The sequence below is a fragment of the Rhinolophus sinicus genome, chromosome 14, assembly GCF_057876585.1.
Source record: "Rhinolophus sinicus isolate RSI-liver-muscle chromosome 14, RSI-T2T, whole genome shotgun sequence".
Taxonomy (NCBI): domain Eukaryota; kingdom Metazoa; phylum Chordata; class Mammalia; order Chiroptera; family Rhinolophidae; genus Rhinolophus; species Rhinolophus sinicus.
In genome coordinates, this window is record NC_142514.1 from 116,185,117 (window position 1) to 116,200,694 (window position 15,578).

Here is a 15,578-nt window from a genome sequence, read left to right on the forward strand (position 1 = left end):
GCTATTTGTGACAACATGGATGGATCTTCAGATTATCATGCTAAATGAAATAAGTCAGAAAAGATCAAGAACCATATGACTTCACTCATATGCAGTATATCAAAGTGAAAGCAACAAAGGAACAAGACTAACAAACAAAGAAACAAAAACTCATAGACACAGAGAATAGTTTAGAGGTTACCAGAAGGTAAGGGGAGAGGGGGGTGACAGATAAGGATAAACGGGATCAAATATATGGTGACGGAAGGAGAACTGACTCTGGGTGCTGAGTACACAATGTAATATATAGATGATGTATTATAGAATTGCATACTTGAAACCTATGTAATTTTACTAACCAATGTCATCCCAATAAATTTAGTAAAAAATAAATAAAGAGAGGCTCATATAATTAAAAAAAATGAAAATAGCAGCTAGACCGATACTTTCTTACATGTATCATTTCAGAGAACCTATGTATTAAATACTTTGTGAGCTTCTAAAGGACAGGGCACTAGTGCACTCATATTTATAGCCACAGTGTTTGCAATGCACATCTCTGGCAAACCATAAAGTGGTACTTGTGTTAGACTAGTACGGTACATATAAAAAAAGTCATCCAACTGAATACTGGGAAGGTATATCCATGCAGAGGGAAGTGTAAGAACAGATACTAATGTTAAACAGTAGCTGGCATACTGAAAACAAACAAACAAATAACCCAGAGAGTATTCTGGTGTAGAAAAAACTGAAACATGTGGTACAAAGAAATCAGCCTTCATAGGGTAAGGAATAAAAACTTCAATATGAATTGGGATTAAGAATGGCAATCAGGGCCATGAATTCACAGTCAGAAATCTCACATATAGGCATTTTTATAATATTATTAAACATATGAATTGCAAAGTTATATTTTTAATTCCAGAGAATAAATCCCTATTCAATAAGAATAAGAATCATAATATTCTAGTGGTTTTGCCTAGTAAGCAAGCAACTATTTTATAATCTACAATATAAATATTCTACAATATAAAAACAAGTCAATTCCAGTTGATAAATTGTTTCTCCTTAGCACTTTGATTCCTTTGAAACATTTCACTGTTAATAGCAGTCACTGACTTTACAGAAAGGAGAGAGAGAAGGGAAGGTGTAAGCAAAATATGTTGCAAGTATAGAAGATGACATAGCACATTACCAGGATAAGAAAAATTATACTGGTGACACTGCTTCTTGGGCTGAGCTACTTACATTATTATTTCTCTTTACAGGATACTGTATATATGAAGGGCAGTTCAGTGCAAAATTTTACCAACATGGATAGTTTGTGGATAAAACTGGAAAAACAAAGGATAGGGAGAAAAAAAAAATCAGAAGAATATTCCACTACTAACCTGGTTTAGCTTCTTCCAGAGATTGAGGACAGGAGAAAGTTCATTAGACCAGATTTCTCTATCAAATTTGCAACCAGCTGTTACTGATCTGCCCAAGATCCTCAACTGTGAAATAACCTGAATGAAGAAAATAATAAATAGCAATAAATGAAAATGACTTCAGAGAGAAACAGCATAGGTATAAAAATAGCCATATTTATTTTATAAAAAAGACCAAATATAAACAAGTTTTAATCCCATTATCTCTGTTAAATGGGCTTAGTATTTTACTAATGTATTTAAGTTAGTACCAAAATAACTTAAAACTGTGAAACTATTATAAAAATTACATATTATAATGGCTCTCATTTGAAAAATTGATTCTTTAGCCAGCAAGCTCTAATTATCTATTATTAATAACCTCCTAGAGTCTCCATATGCTTATTTCTGAAATTCAATGTTTTTCCACTTGATTGCTTTAAATTTCAAACTTCTGATAAAGTTTTGTCAAAAGATGAAATGACAGGAAAGATTTTAAATATCAAAATGTATAAAACAGTAATTACTGTTTGGTAAAAATCAAAAACTGTAAGTATTAAGGCTCTATATTAACTTGCTGTCATCTTAATGTTTCCTCTATATTTAAGAATTAATGAAAGACATACAGATCAATTAGTGAAAACAAGGTAAGACAAAAAAGTTTTCCCCATTTAGGGCTTTCACTTCTGTAACTTCCTGTTATCAGCTTTTTAAAATCATCATAATCCAAATCAATTCACTCATATTTTCTTTTTTTTCTTTTCCTTTTTCTCAATTATTTTCAGGAACATAACCCATTTTTATTAAAGAAATACACATACAAGTAAAAAGATCTTTTCACTTAGCCACGTTCATAACTAACCAGTTCACACCTAGTGTTATCTTTCCAGATTTATTTCTGTGCACTTACACATGTACGAAATATTTTTACAAAATTATGATCATACTATGAATACCATCTGTAATGGTATCTTGGTGTCAATTTAGAACTTTATCTTATTTGGTGTCATTATAGGTCTGTATCATTAAAACTGCATATCCTTTCACTGTACAGATACACCAAAATTTATGTAAATTCCTATCACTGGACATGTTTGCTTCCCTAATATTTGGGCATCATAAACAATGTCTAAAACAACTCTGTAGCTCTATCTCTGGTAATATTATTTCCTTAGGATTAAGTCCTAAAAATTGGAATTGCAAGGTCTAAGAGATTATGAGCATTTTTAAGGTTTTACAACGTTGTCTTTAAGGTGCATCTATTATAGCTCGTTTCCAAACAAATTCCTCTGTCTAGCCTGTGCCCAGTCTACAGCTGTGAGCACCGGTGAAGGCCAGGATACCCCAATCAAGACTCCCGCCCAGTCTGTCATCCTTTGGCAGCTGAGCAGCTGAGGCATGAACTAGAGAGAATTCAAATATTGTCTTGGCAACACAGGGGCAATCTGAAATATCGTTTTCCCAAGGGATATTTTCACCAGAGATCCAGATGGGGACAATCCCTCTGCCATATCTGAGAATCTGTTCCCCAGGGTTACTGTAGTTTTAAACTTCTGGAAAATTTTATCTTCCCTGGATTCATATTTTGTCATGGTATCCAGTTATTCCTCAAGTACTTCACTTAAAACCTTTGTGTTTAATAACCTCTGATTCATCTTTTTCCATAATCTCTGATTCATCTTTTTCTGCAACTTTAGGTGTAGTCTCGTCTTCTGTTTCTATTAGTATTTCAAATTCTGGAAAAAGGAAATCGTGGTCTGGAACTGTATTGTACAAATTATCTGATTGTGTAGAAGCCTGTTTATGTCCCAATCTCCAGTCTAGAGTCTGATGCTCCCTACTGCAGTAATGTCCCTTGTGACATCTAGAGCCTGCTTGGGGGACAAAACAGCCCCAAACCCTACAGAGATGAGCACCAGACTTGAGCTGGAGGAACACGGATTCTCCCGCCTCTATGGGTAGGATCCTCAGATGGTGGTTAAAACAAGTAGAAGTCATTTTTCCCGGGTAGCTGACTTCTAAAAATACACAGGCTGCCCCGCAGCAGAAGAGGAGCAGGTGGCAATAGAAAGCATCCACTTGGAGGACAGGGGCGCGGGCAGCTGCAGCTGGAAGGTGGATGGGCTCCGCACAGCACTCAGGCCAGCTCCAGGGCCCAGGCTGTCCAGCGGCACCTCACATCTCCTCTCCCCGCCTCGCCTCTCCCTGCCTCGCCCTGCCTCACCCCTCCCGTCCCATCCCTTCCCTCTCCCTTTGTTTTTCTTTTTCTTTTTTTGCGTTCTTGACTATTGTTTTTTATTTTTTTGTTTTCTTTTTTTAATTAAAATTTATTGGGGTGACAATGGTTAGTAAAATTACAAAGGTTTTAAGTGTACAATACTGTAATACATGTGTATATCACATTGTGTGTTCACCACCCAGAGTTAGTTCTCCTTCCATCACCATATATTTGACCCCGTTTACCATCATCGACCAGCCCCCTCCCCCCTTACCCTCTGGTAACCACTAAACTATTGTCTGTGTCTATGATTTTTTGTGTCTTTGTCTTGTTCTTTTGCTGCTTTCAGCAAAGGAACATATCCCACATATCACTGAAATCATATGTTTCTCGACTTTTTCTGTCTGACTTATTTCACACATTTTCTTTTCTAAAATAGTGTTGAATGGCTCCCATTTCAATATCAATTAACCTTCTTAATCATGTGCTAAGAATGATCCAGAATGTTACCAAGTATGCATAATATTATATTCTAGATATTGGTTGTGTGTGTATAAACTCAGTGAGGTATCCACTGATTCTTCTTCATAAATATTTCAATTAAATATTAAAATTGTGCTGTCTCACTGTTTATCTGACATAAACAAAATAAATCGAAAAAAAAAACACAAAAAACAGGCATATGTTTTCCTAAGCTAGTATTTTAAACATCAGCATTTATGGCATGTTGACTACTTTTCTGTTTTACTTTTTGAGATTAAAACAAAATCAAATTGGGCTATATTTCATATTTGTTGGGTTCTTGTATTTTAAAGTTCATAATATAACAAGGGCTATAAATCTTTCAAAATGAATGCACTACTTAATTGTTAAAAATTCACAATCATGCTGTTAAACTCAACTTCTAGAACTTTTGATTCATTCTATAATCTTGAAAAAACTGTGGTAATTCAGTTTTTCATTTTCTTTGTTATTCTGATAAATTATTTTCATTCGCTCTAGCTGAACCCTACACAACACCTAATTTATCAGCTTTGCTAGACCACAAAACTTCACTAGTTGGTAGTCAGAAGTGGTGCTATTTTAACTCTAGTAACATTTCCTATCACATATTTGTGTTTAAATTTGTCATACATGACAGAAAACAAATAAGAATGCAAAAAGATGTCTAAAGGAAAAAAGGTTCAAATGTTTTTTCATACATAATGTCAAAAACTATTTTAAGAATAAAATCTTTGCTAGACCCAAAAAGGTCATTTTCTATCCTACAAAAATAACAAGTGAGGCGTGCATTTTTAAATAATAGTATAATAATGTACTGTAATGTTTAATGAACATAGGGTAATAAAAAGGAACTTCAAATAAATAATAAAAGTATTTTTATGAGACTAGGGCTATAACTTATAATGATGGACCTTCTTTTGTTTTTACAAAATCTTAACATTTTATCTTTTTATAAAGCACAAATACAATTCTTTCCATTATTCATGTTTTAAACCATTTCAAAAAATACTTTATTCAGTACACCGCTTAACAACCGAGATACGTTCTAAGATGCATCGTTAGGCCATTTGTCCTTATGTGAACATCACCGAGTGCACTTACACAAACCTAGATTGCATAGTCGACTATAATCCTAGAACGTGTACATACAAATCTAATATGGTCTAGCCTATTGCTCCTGAGCTACAAGCCTGTACAACATACTACTATTGTACAAAACACCACCAAATTAAGTCAAGCACAAAAGAAAGTGATGCAATCAAGAGACAATACACATGAGATATGTAAGGCTGCTGCCAGTATAACATAGCATACTATTTTACAGCAAACTTCTTTATAAGTAGAAAGAATACATTCTAAATTAGTGGCTAAATAGTATAGTAAATAAATAAACCAGAAACATAGTTATTTATTATCATTATCAAATATTACATACTATATGTACTATACTTCTATACAATTACAATTGCATGCGCTATATTTTTATAAGACTGGCAGTGTAGTAGATTTGTTTATACCAGCATCACCACAAGCACGTGAGTAATGCACAGTGCTCTGACACTATGATGGCACTAGGCAATAGGAATTTTTCAGCTCCATTATAATTTTATGGGACCATGGTGGTATATGCAGTCCATCACTGATGGAAATGTCATTATGCAGCACATGACTGTAATACTCCTTTAAAATGTATCAAAGGGGATGAAATTTCCCATGAACAACATATTTGCATCACTTCTCCCATGTTCTTATACACAATTGTATTTTTGTTTTTACTTTGGATATTATGAAGCATACAGAGAAATTTCTGATCTAACAATATCAAATTTATAGAACCCTGGAGCATGAGTTTTTGTTGGTATTGTCTTCTTTTGGCATAAACTTTTCCTTTCTTAATATTCCTTTTGACTGATTTCCTCAACTGTTGATTCTACACTAATATATCACTTATACTTTTGTAAGTCACCTCCATTACAATCCTGCTGGGAATGAGAAGCAATATAGGTTTTAGAAGTAAATCCTTATTCCCAATTTACACATGAGAAAATGGATTGCCAAAGAAATTGAGTCAATTATAATAGATTTTTGTCTCAGGTAATATGGCAGACTAAATGGAGAAAATTTTATAACAGTACATTTAAAATTATAAATGAACAACATCAACAGAAACCGTTCAAAATTTATAAGTGAAGTGTCAAGGAAATTGAGAGAAATCTTTGAATGCTAAAGTCAAAGAGGCAAAGTTAATCTAGAAACCTACATAGGTGAATTCTGATGCCAGCCAAGAACTTTCACCCTTTCACTTAAAGAAAGTACTTTAATGGCTTGTCTTTGGCTTATTCCAATTGCCAGCATCACTAGCACTTTTACACTTTGAGTTTATTAAGTAAAATAAGGGTCACTAGAATATAAGCACTGTGATATTGTGACAGTTGATCTACTAGTCAAGGCAGCTCCTACGTGACTAACAAGTGGGGAGGGTCTGCAGTGTGGAGATGCTGGACAAAGGGATGATTCACATCCCAGGTAGGATGGAGCGGGACAGTGCGCAACTTCATCAGGCTACTCAGAAACGGCCAGTAATTTAAAATTTATACATTGTTTATTTCTGGAATTTTCCATTTAATATCTTTGGACCATGGTTGACCACGGATAACTGAAACCACAAAAAGTAAAAAGCAAGTGAGGGCAGACTAGTGTATAACAATTTACAGAAAAACAAAATAATAAAATTTATATGCTAAATATTATTATATATTCACACTATATAGTTTTCCATTTGTGTGTATTTTAAATGAATAGAAATTCATTAAAAAATAAATTCTTTGTTTTCAGCTTAAGCATTATTTCCTTTCTCAATAGTTATTTGGGAGCCCTTGAGTTTACTTAGTCAATAATTTCATCACCTATCCCCTAACATTTTTATGCTCCCTCTGGGTTGGCCAGGTAGAATATATTTGTGTTATAAAACACATCAGGATATAAAAAACCACATTAAATCTCACATACTGCGAAAATGAAACAGTACAAATAACATGTTAAAGTGAGATATAGGAGACTATCCCAAGGTTTATCTTTTTAATGTTAATATATGCTGCATATATTTCTCTATGTCTCCCACATCTTTCAATAAAAATATTTATGCCAGTCACACACAAGACCAAACTGCAATTCATGTTGATGATTTGTGTGATGAAATTTCACTCAAGTTCAAAAGTGAAATGTATAGTTACTCTACCATATTAAGAACTCACATCATCATTTTCCCAAGGCAATATGATATAAAAATCTTAAAAATAAATCTCAGGAGATTTCTTAGCTGGTACAATTTCAACATTAACAAATTCAGAATGAACTTATCTGTCACTAAAGGATTTTAAATTTAACTAACACTAGTGAATATAGTAGTTTTCAAATACTGAGGTATTTATTATTTGAAGTAACAAACAGAACACTTTATTACAAATCATGTATATTAATGTCTTGTATATAATTCTGGTTAGTATTAAATAACTCAGACACGGAATTACTAAATTATATGAAATGTTTGGATCCATCTCTGCGTTGAGGATACAGAATTATCATGCTTTGTTGTACTTTGTATAATTAGTGGATCTAATAATCCCACTTCAGATTAAGATTACGCTGAGAGTAAAATTATACTTTTGTTATTTATGAAAGTACAAATAAGGTGGACATAAAATATATAAATACATTATATTACATAGACACATCAATAAACACACATATATAAGACTTCAAGTCTTCTAATACTTTTACCTATTTAAAAAATATTTATTATATACCACATTTGAAAAGAGTTTGGAAGTTAATTAAAAACTAAACATGAACCTGTGGTATGATCCATCCATTACACTCCTAAGTATCTGCCCAAAAGGAATAAAAACATATGCATATACAAAGACACAAAATGTTCAAATGTTCATAGCAACTTAATTTTAGTAGCTCCAAACTGGAAAGAATGTAAATATCCCTCAATGAGAGAAAGAAAAGCAAATTGTGGTACATCCATAAACTGGACTACAAATGAGCAATAAAAAGGAACAAACTCGTCATACACACAATGCAGATGAATCTTATAATAATTAGAAAGCCAGACAGAAAAGAGTGTTTAATTGTATAATCCTTTTATACAAAACTATAGAAAATGCTAACTAATCTATGCTGACAAAAAAGAAATCAGTAATTGCCTGAGATAGGGGAAGGGAAATAAGAAGCAGCGATTACAAAGTAATTACAAAAGAGAAAGCTTTTGGGGGCGATGGAAATGTTTGCTATCTGATGTGGTAATAGTCCCACAGGTATACATACGAGATGTGATCAAAACATACAGTGAATGTTTAAATAAAAAGATAAATTATTACAATAAAAGACACATTGCCATTAATCCCCCTCAAAATACATCCCCTTGCTTCGAACACACTTGTCCCATCGTTCTTGCCACTTTTTGAAGCAGTTCTGGAAGTTCTGTTTTGTGAGTGTCTTTAGTTGTGCTGTCATGGCTGCCTCGATGTCCTGAATCATTCTGACTTTGGGGAAGAGCCAGAAGTCACACGGTGCCAGATCCGGTGGATAAGGTGGATGAAGACACACTGTAATGTTTTTATTTGACAGAAATTGCCATATACCAGAAGCTCTGTGTGACACAGAGCCTTTCTGTTATGATCACAAAATATGGTGAATGCTGCTGCCGAGTGCCATCCAATGGAAAGGCAGGGATTTTCAATATGGGAAGAGGCCTATGGAACCTTAGTAACAGCCGGTGACAAAGTTTAACTTGTTCGGTGCAGTCAGTCAGGTGTGAGCTATGGTTGAGAGAAGGTGTGTTTTAAAATGTGCCATAAATCATCCTCTATCATGACAACGCACTGTGTCACACATGTCAAAATGACCATGAAAGGTAAATGTTTTGAATCGATTCAGGACATTGAGGCACCCACGACAGTGCAACTAAAGACACTCACAAAAGAGGACTTCCAGACTGCATCAGAAAGTGGCAAGAACGATGAGATAAGTGTTCAAAGAGAGGGGGAATATTTTTAGGGAGATTAATGACAATGTGTCTTTTACTGTAACTTTTTTTTAATTTAAATACTCACTGTACTGTTTGATCACACCTCCTACAATATGTCATATGTTAAACCTTACCAACTCATACACTCTAAATATGTGCAGTTTATTAAATGTCAAGTAACCTCAACAAAGCTGTAAAAACTGAAAAAGTAAGTATTAAAGCAATGTTAGATAGTTCACAAAATAACCAGGAAAGTGAAAAAGTGGGCTTTAGGGCCAGTAAAAACACTGTTTATTCTGGTGGAAAAAGTTAAGAAAAGTTGATATTGCCACTGAACACAGCAGCTGTAGCTTCCCTCCTTATCATCACTGGCCTTGGCTCTGGGGGCTACACAGGAATTAGAACTTGCTTCAAGTGCCACTGCCTCCAAGAGAGGCAAGGAAACCACCGCTTTGATACACTAAGTCCCATTCACAGGCTGGGGCCAGTGCCTATCATGCCTGTACTCCCACTGGGAAGGGCTCATTTTCAACACCTACCATGGTAGCAGCATGCCCCTCCCACCAAGAATTTTTTTGAGGAAAGTACTAAAAGTTGTCTAAATTAAACTGAGTAATAGAGTCAAGAAGCCACATACAAATGTCACATTTACTTGAAGTTTGTAAAATTAATTTTACTATGACCATTTTCAAAACTATACAAAAATGGGTTTTATTAAGAACATTTTCAAAGATATACAAGGATATCCATCACCTATATTCAACCAAAGTCAAGATTTTCCCATACTTACTTCCTCGAACCCTAATTTATTTTCTTTTATTTTGTTGTTATGATCCCTTGTCTTTTAAAACAAATCCCAGACCACAGGTTATTGAACTCCTATATACTTAGTATGTATCTCAAAAAAATGGACATAACCACATGCTACAGTTTCACCTAACAAAATTAATAAGAATTCATTGGTGTCATATAATACCCAGTCCATAAATGAACTTCCTTGATGGTCTCAAAATTTTGTTTACATTGGATTGTTTGTGTCAGTACTCACAGAAAAGTCACGTAGTTGTTCTGTATTTTAAATCTCTTTAATACAGAGCATGTATTATTTTTTTGCATGTCACTACCCTATTGATAAAACTGAGTCAGTTATCTTGCAGAATGTCCCACAGTTTAGATCCAGCGATGTCATTTAATTTGTTCCTTTACCCCTTGTGTTTTCCCTTAATGGGACATTAGTTCTAAAGTTTTGATTAGGTTCACTTTTTCTATCTTTGAGGGACACCTTATTTCCCTTAAATAGTCACCAATGTTCTCGTTTACTCTGTCTCTCAATTAAAGTATAGTTGACACATAATATATTAGTTTCAGGCATACACTTAGTGATTTTACATTTATATACCTTATGAAGTGATGACCATGATAAGTATAGTAACCATCTGTCACCAGGTTCACTTTTTTTTTAAGGTACTTTTGGAAATTGTATTTTATATTGCTTCACATCAGTGGGCACATGGTATCTGAATGCCTCCTCCTTGTGATACAGATTGATCACTGGGTACAGGAGGTAACAGCTGATCCTTTTCTTGCACATTTTTTCCATGAACCTTCTAATGGTTTCAATCGTTGATAATAATTTTATGAATCAATTATATTGGGTTTGTAAAATGGTGATATTCCAAATTCCATCGTTCTTTCTATATTTATTATCTAGAATTAATCAACAAAGAACTTTCTTTCATCAATTCTTTTATTACCATGAATTATAATTCACAAAAGAAAGGTAAGATAGATGCCTAATTCTTTCCCTTTATTTGCCATTTTTCAAACTAAGAGACATTTTTATTTCTTACTAAATGATAACCTATAAATATAAAAACTCAGTTTTATAATATTAGTAAACTTAGTATTTCCTTATAATTATTTAAAAGTAATAAATATAAAATCATTATGTATGTTACAAAATTAAATAGACTGATAATGTTTTTCAATCTTCTTGCTTTTGTCTTAAATGGTCATAGAACTCAAAATGTGACAACTATTCCAACCCTGATTTGCAGTTAAAAGTCAGAAATTAAAACACTATGTAAAAAAGTACATATATATTACCTCTTTTTGCTGATAGTGCTATTGGCAAAGTTGTAGTTAATAACTACATTCTTGAAATATGAGTTAATATATTCAAACAGAAGAATATCTGAGAGAAAAAGAGCATCTTGAGATGTTTGATTAAAAAAAATGATTTTACCAGGAACTTGTGACTTCTCTAATAACCGATGAAAAACCATTTGAGTCAGAATAACTGCAGCTGCTGAGCATAAGTAACCACAGCTGCTGAGTTCATAAAAGCCATTCAATGCAATGTTACTAAAATTATTACATCAGAAATTAACCCTCAAATCTTTGGCAATAGAATAATCATTGTTACATTTTAAGAATAAATATAACATATTTTAAGAATTTTGCTATGAAATTGCTATTGAGTCCATGGAAAAATAATAAAGTTGTGGAACGTCAAAGTATGTTTAGAAAAAAAAAAAAAATGAGTATGTAGCTAGTGATTAAAAAATATGTAGCTCTTATAGAAAAATAAATGTTACTTTTATAAAACTTCTTTTCATAGAATTAAAGCTAATAAGGAATTTGATCAGTAATAGTTGCCTCCCCAAACCTGCTACAATTTTTCAGCAACAGCGTTAGCCTACTGCAATTCTTTTCTAACTTATCTCTCTGCTTCAAATCCCACCTCCTATTGTCAATTCTCCACAAGCCCGTCACATGCCACCAGAGTGATCTAGCTACTACCATGGCTCACACACGGGGCTCGATGTTATTGAGTCCCCTTTACCGCTGCTACCTCCTAAACTCATGTCCCACAGCACTCCTACCCTATTGTGCTTCAGCCACATGTTTCATCGCTGTCCCTCCAATTAAAAAAGTAGGAATGGCCCATAAATATATTGAACAATGTTCACTCTTACTGGTAGTTAAAAATTCAAATTAAGAACACAGTGAGATACTATTTTAACCCACTAGATGGGCAAATATGAAGACATCCAAAAATACCAAGCACTGGTGGGAATAAAAGGATGTCGATATTACACATTTCTGGTGAGAGAATAAATTAACAAAACCACTTACAAACAATCTGACACAATTCTATTCCTAAGCATAGACCTTAGAAAAACTCTTGTAAAAACATATCAGGAGACATGCACACGAACGTTCACTGTTTCTAATAACCCCTCCCAAAATGAACAAATTGTGTTATATTTACATAATGAAATATTATGCAGGAATAATAATGAATGAAACTGTAGCTAAACAAGTAGCATAAACAAATCTTAGAAAAATAATATGGAATGAAATAAACAAGTTCTAGAACACCACATGCAATATACTGTCTTATAGAATTCAAAAATAAGCAAAATGAAACAATACATTTTTAGGCACGTGTGTGTGTATGCACACACATGTGAATGCATGCATGTAATACAACCATTAAAAAAGTACAAAATTATTTTTTAAAAAGTTATAAAAGTCAGAATGGTAGCTCCTTCAACAAAAAGGCAAAAGGATGGGATAGAAGAGAATCATATCAGTTGTTGGTAATATCCTAGGTCTTGGGTTGTTATTGGTTCACGGGCTTCATTATATCAACACACTCTTAATGTTTTATTTATATATTAATGCTACATATATAGTCTTTTATATGTATCAAAGACTGTATTTTGAAAAGAGTGAAAATTTCAAAATTAAAGAAACATATACAGGTCCTACAAGAACCGTAAGTCATACGTACATAAATCTCATGTAAAAACACAAATCAGGTTAAGGGGAGTAAGCAATACTAACTGTTTAGGGAAGTTGCTATCTTATATAAATGGTTAAGGAAAGGACTATTTAATAAAGTACCTTTTAGAGACCGGAAGGGAATGAAAGAGTAGCCATCGAGATACCTAGGGGATAAAAGCTCAGGGCAAAGGAAACAGTAGATACACAGGCTCTTAGAGAAGCTCAAGGCAAGTGTGGCCAGTGGGGCTGCCCAAAAGTGAGCAAGGAAAAGAAGTAATAGTTCTGAATAGAGGTGTTCATAAACGTCTGTAATGCATGTTTTTTTAGTTAGGTGTAAAGTGACTGGAGGAAATAGACTATTGCTATTACTATCTATAGAATATGAAAATGTCCACCCTTCAGTTAGAAGACTTGTTTCCTGGATAGAGTTGAGTTGGACTAAGAACAAGGAAGTCTGCCCCAGAGGCCATGTCTTATTTGCTTGTATCTAAAACCTCTATAGAAAGATTTAAATGCTTCTGTAAAAATGGACTCAAATGACCTCTAAGATTTTTTCCAAAGACTGCAAGGTTCAGAAAAAAAGTCTAGATGCATACAAGTAAGAAGTATTAGCACCTGGGAGAATTGGATGGCCACATGCAAAAGAATGAAACTGGACTGCTATCTGTCACCATGTACCAAAGTTAATTCAAAATGGATCAAAGACTTAAGCATAAGACCTGAAACAATAAACTGCATAGAAGAAAACATAGGTACTAAACTTATGGACCTTGGGTTCAAAGAGCATTTTATGAATTTGACACCAAAGGCAATGGAAGTAAAAGCTAAAATAAACGAATGGGACTATATGAAACTTAAAAGCTTCTGCACAGCAAAAGAAACCATCGACAAAATAAAGAGGCCACCAACTGAATGGGAGAAGATTTTTGCAAACAGTGCCTCTGATAAGGGGCTAATATCCAGAATATACAAGGAACTCATGGAACTCAACAACAAAAAAACAAACAACCCAACTGAAAAATAGGCAGAGGACCTGAAGAGACATTTCTCCAAAGAGGACATACAAATGGCAAACAGACATATGAAAAAATGCTCACCATCACTAATCGTCAGAGAAATGCAAATAAAAACCACAATGAGATATCACCTCACCCCAGTCAGAATGGCTATCATCAACAAGACAAATAGTAACAAGTGTTGGAGAGGCTGTGGAGAAAAAGGAACCCTCATACACTGTTGGTGGGAATGCAGACTAGTGCAGCTGTTATGGAAGGCAGTGTGGAGGTTCCTCAAAAAATTACAAATAGAATTGCCATATGACCCAGCAATCCCTCTCCTGGGTATCTACCTAAAAAATCTGAAAACATTTATACATAAAGACACATGTGCTCCAATGTTCACTGCAGCTTTGTTTATGGTGGCCAAGACATGGAAACAGCCAAAATGTCCTTCGATAGATAAATGGATAAAGAAGTTGTGGTATATATACACAATGGAATACTATTCGGCGGTAAGAAAAGATGATATAGGAACATTTGTGACAACATGGATGGATCTTGAGAGTGTAATGCTGAGCGAAATAAGTCAGACAGAAAAAGCAGAGAACCATGTGATTTCACTGATACGTGGTATATAAACCAAAAACAACAAAAGAACAAAACAAAAAAATGAGAAACAGAAACTCATAGACACAGACAATAGTTTAGTGGTTACCAGAGGGTAAGGGGGGTGGGGGGTGGTAGATGAGGGTAAGGGGGATCAAATATATGGTGATGGAAGGAGAACTGACTGTGGGTGGTGAACACACAATGGGATTTATAGATGATGTAATACAGAATTGTACACCTGAAATCTATGTAATTTTACTAACAATTGTCACCCCAATAAATTAAATAAAAAAATTAATTAATTAAAAAAAAAAAAAGAAGTATTAGCACCAAAATTTCATAGCAATTATCTCAGATTGCTCTCAAGACTACTGATTTTTAAAGAAAGTAAGGAAGTGGTTTTGTTAGGACTGTTTTAAGAATTGAACTTTACCAAACCCCTGAGATTACAAAAAATTATAGCTCGAAATTTTTTGAAGAGTAAAATCTTAAATATGATATTCAATGACATGATATTTTTCCTTATGGCCATGGAACCAAATCACAAACTCAGTACAAAGAAAACACTTTTGTTACTTGTTTTCTTTTGTTTGGTTTTAAATGGAAGAGTAAAACATGCAGTTACCAAATTCAGGAAATCCCTCAGTTTAAAACTACTCATTTGAGAAAAAAAAATTCTTAAAGAACTGAATTCTTGGAGACAACTTTCTATGGGGGGGAATTTAATAATTCAAGAAACCAGAGTTATAATGCTGGGCCTACTGCTCCCCAGCATACAATAGGAACTCACTTGCTCTCTAAAATTTTGAATAGATTATTTCTAAAATCTGTTCCAGCAGTATAATACCTTAGCAGCTAATAGGTTTTAAAACAAACAAACAAAAATTTTTTTTTTAGTTTTGTCTATAGTCAAGCTAGAATGTGACTTTGTTTTGACCAGGTTGTGAAAAAAGATTCTGATATGCAGATTTCATGTCATTTAGGAATTCAAAATAAGGAATTATCTGTAGTTTTTCATAATTCTAGTATAGATG

At 33.8% G+C, this 15,578-nt stretch overlaps 1 protein-coding gene and 1 pseudogene across 4 annotated transcripts in view; both read right to left on the bottom strand.

Annotated features, from left to right (window-relative positions):
* Positions 1-15,578, bottom strand: part of DYNC2H1 (dynein cytoplasmic 2 heavy chain 1) — a 292,996-nt gene that overhangs the window by 79,732 nt on the left and 197,686 nt on the right. For all 4 annotated transcript variants that reach the window (XM_074335553.2, XM_074335552.2, XM_019717180.3 and 1 more), the window contains one exon: positions 1,371-1,487. In XM_074335553.2, the coding sequence (XP_074191654.2) occupies positions 1,371-1,487 (117 nt within the window). The remainder of the gene's footprint in view (positions 1-1,370; positions 1,488-15,578) is intronic.
* LOC109437747 (uS5 assembly chaperone PDCD2 pseudogene) lies at positions 2,637-6,668 on the bottom strand (annotated as a pseudogene).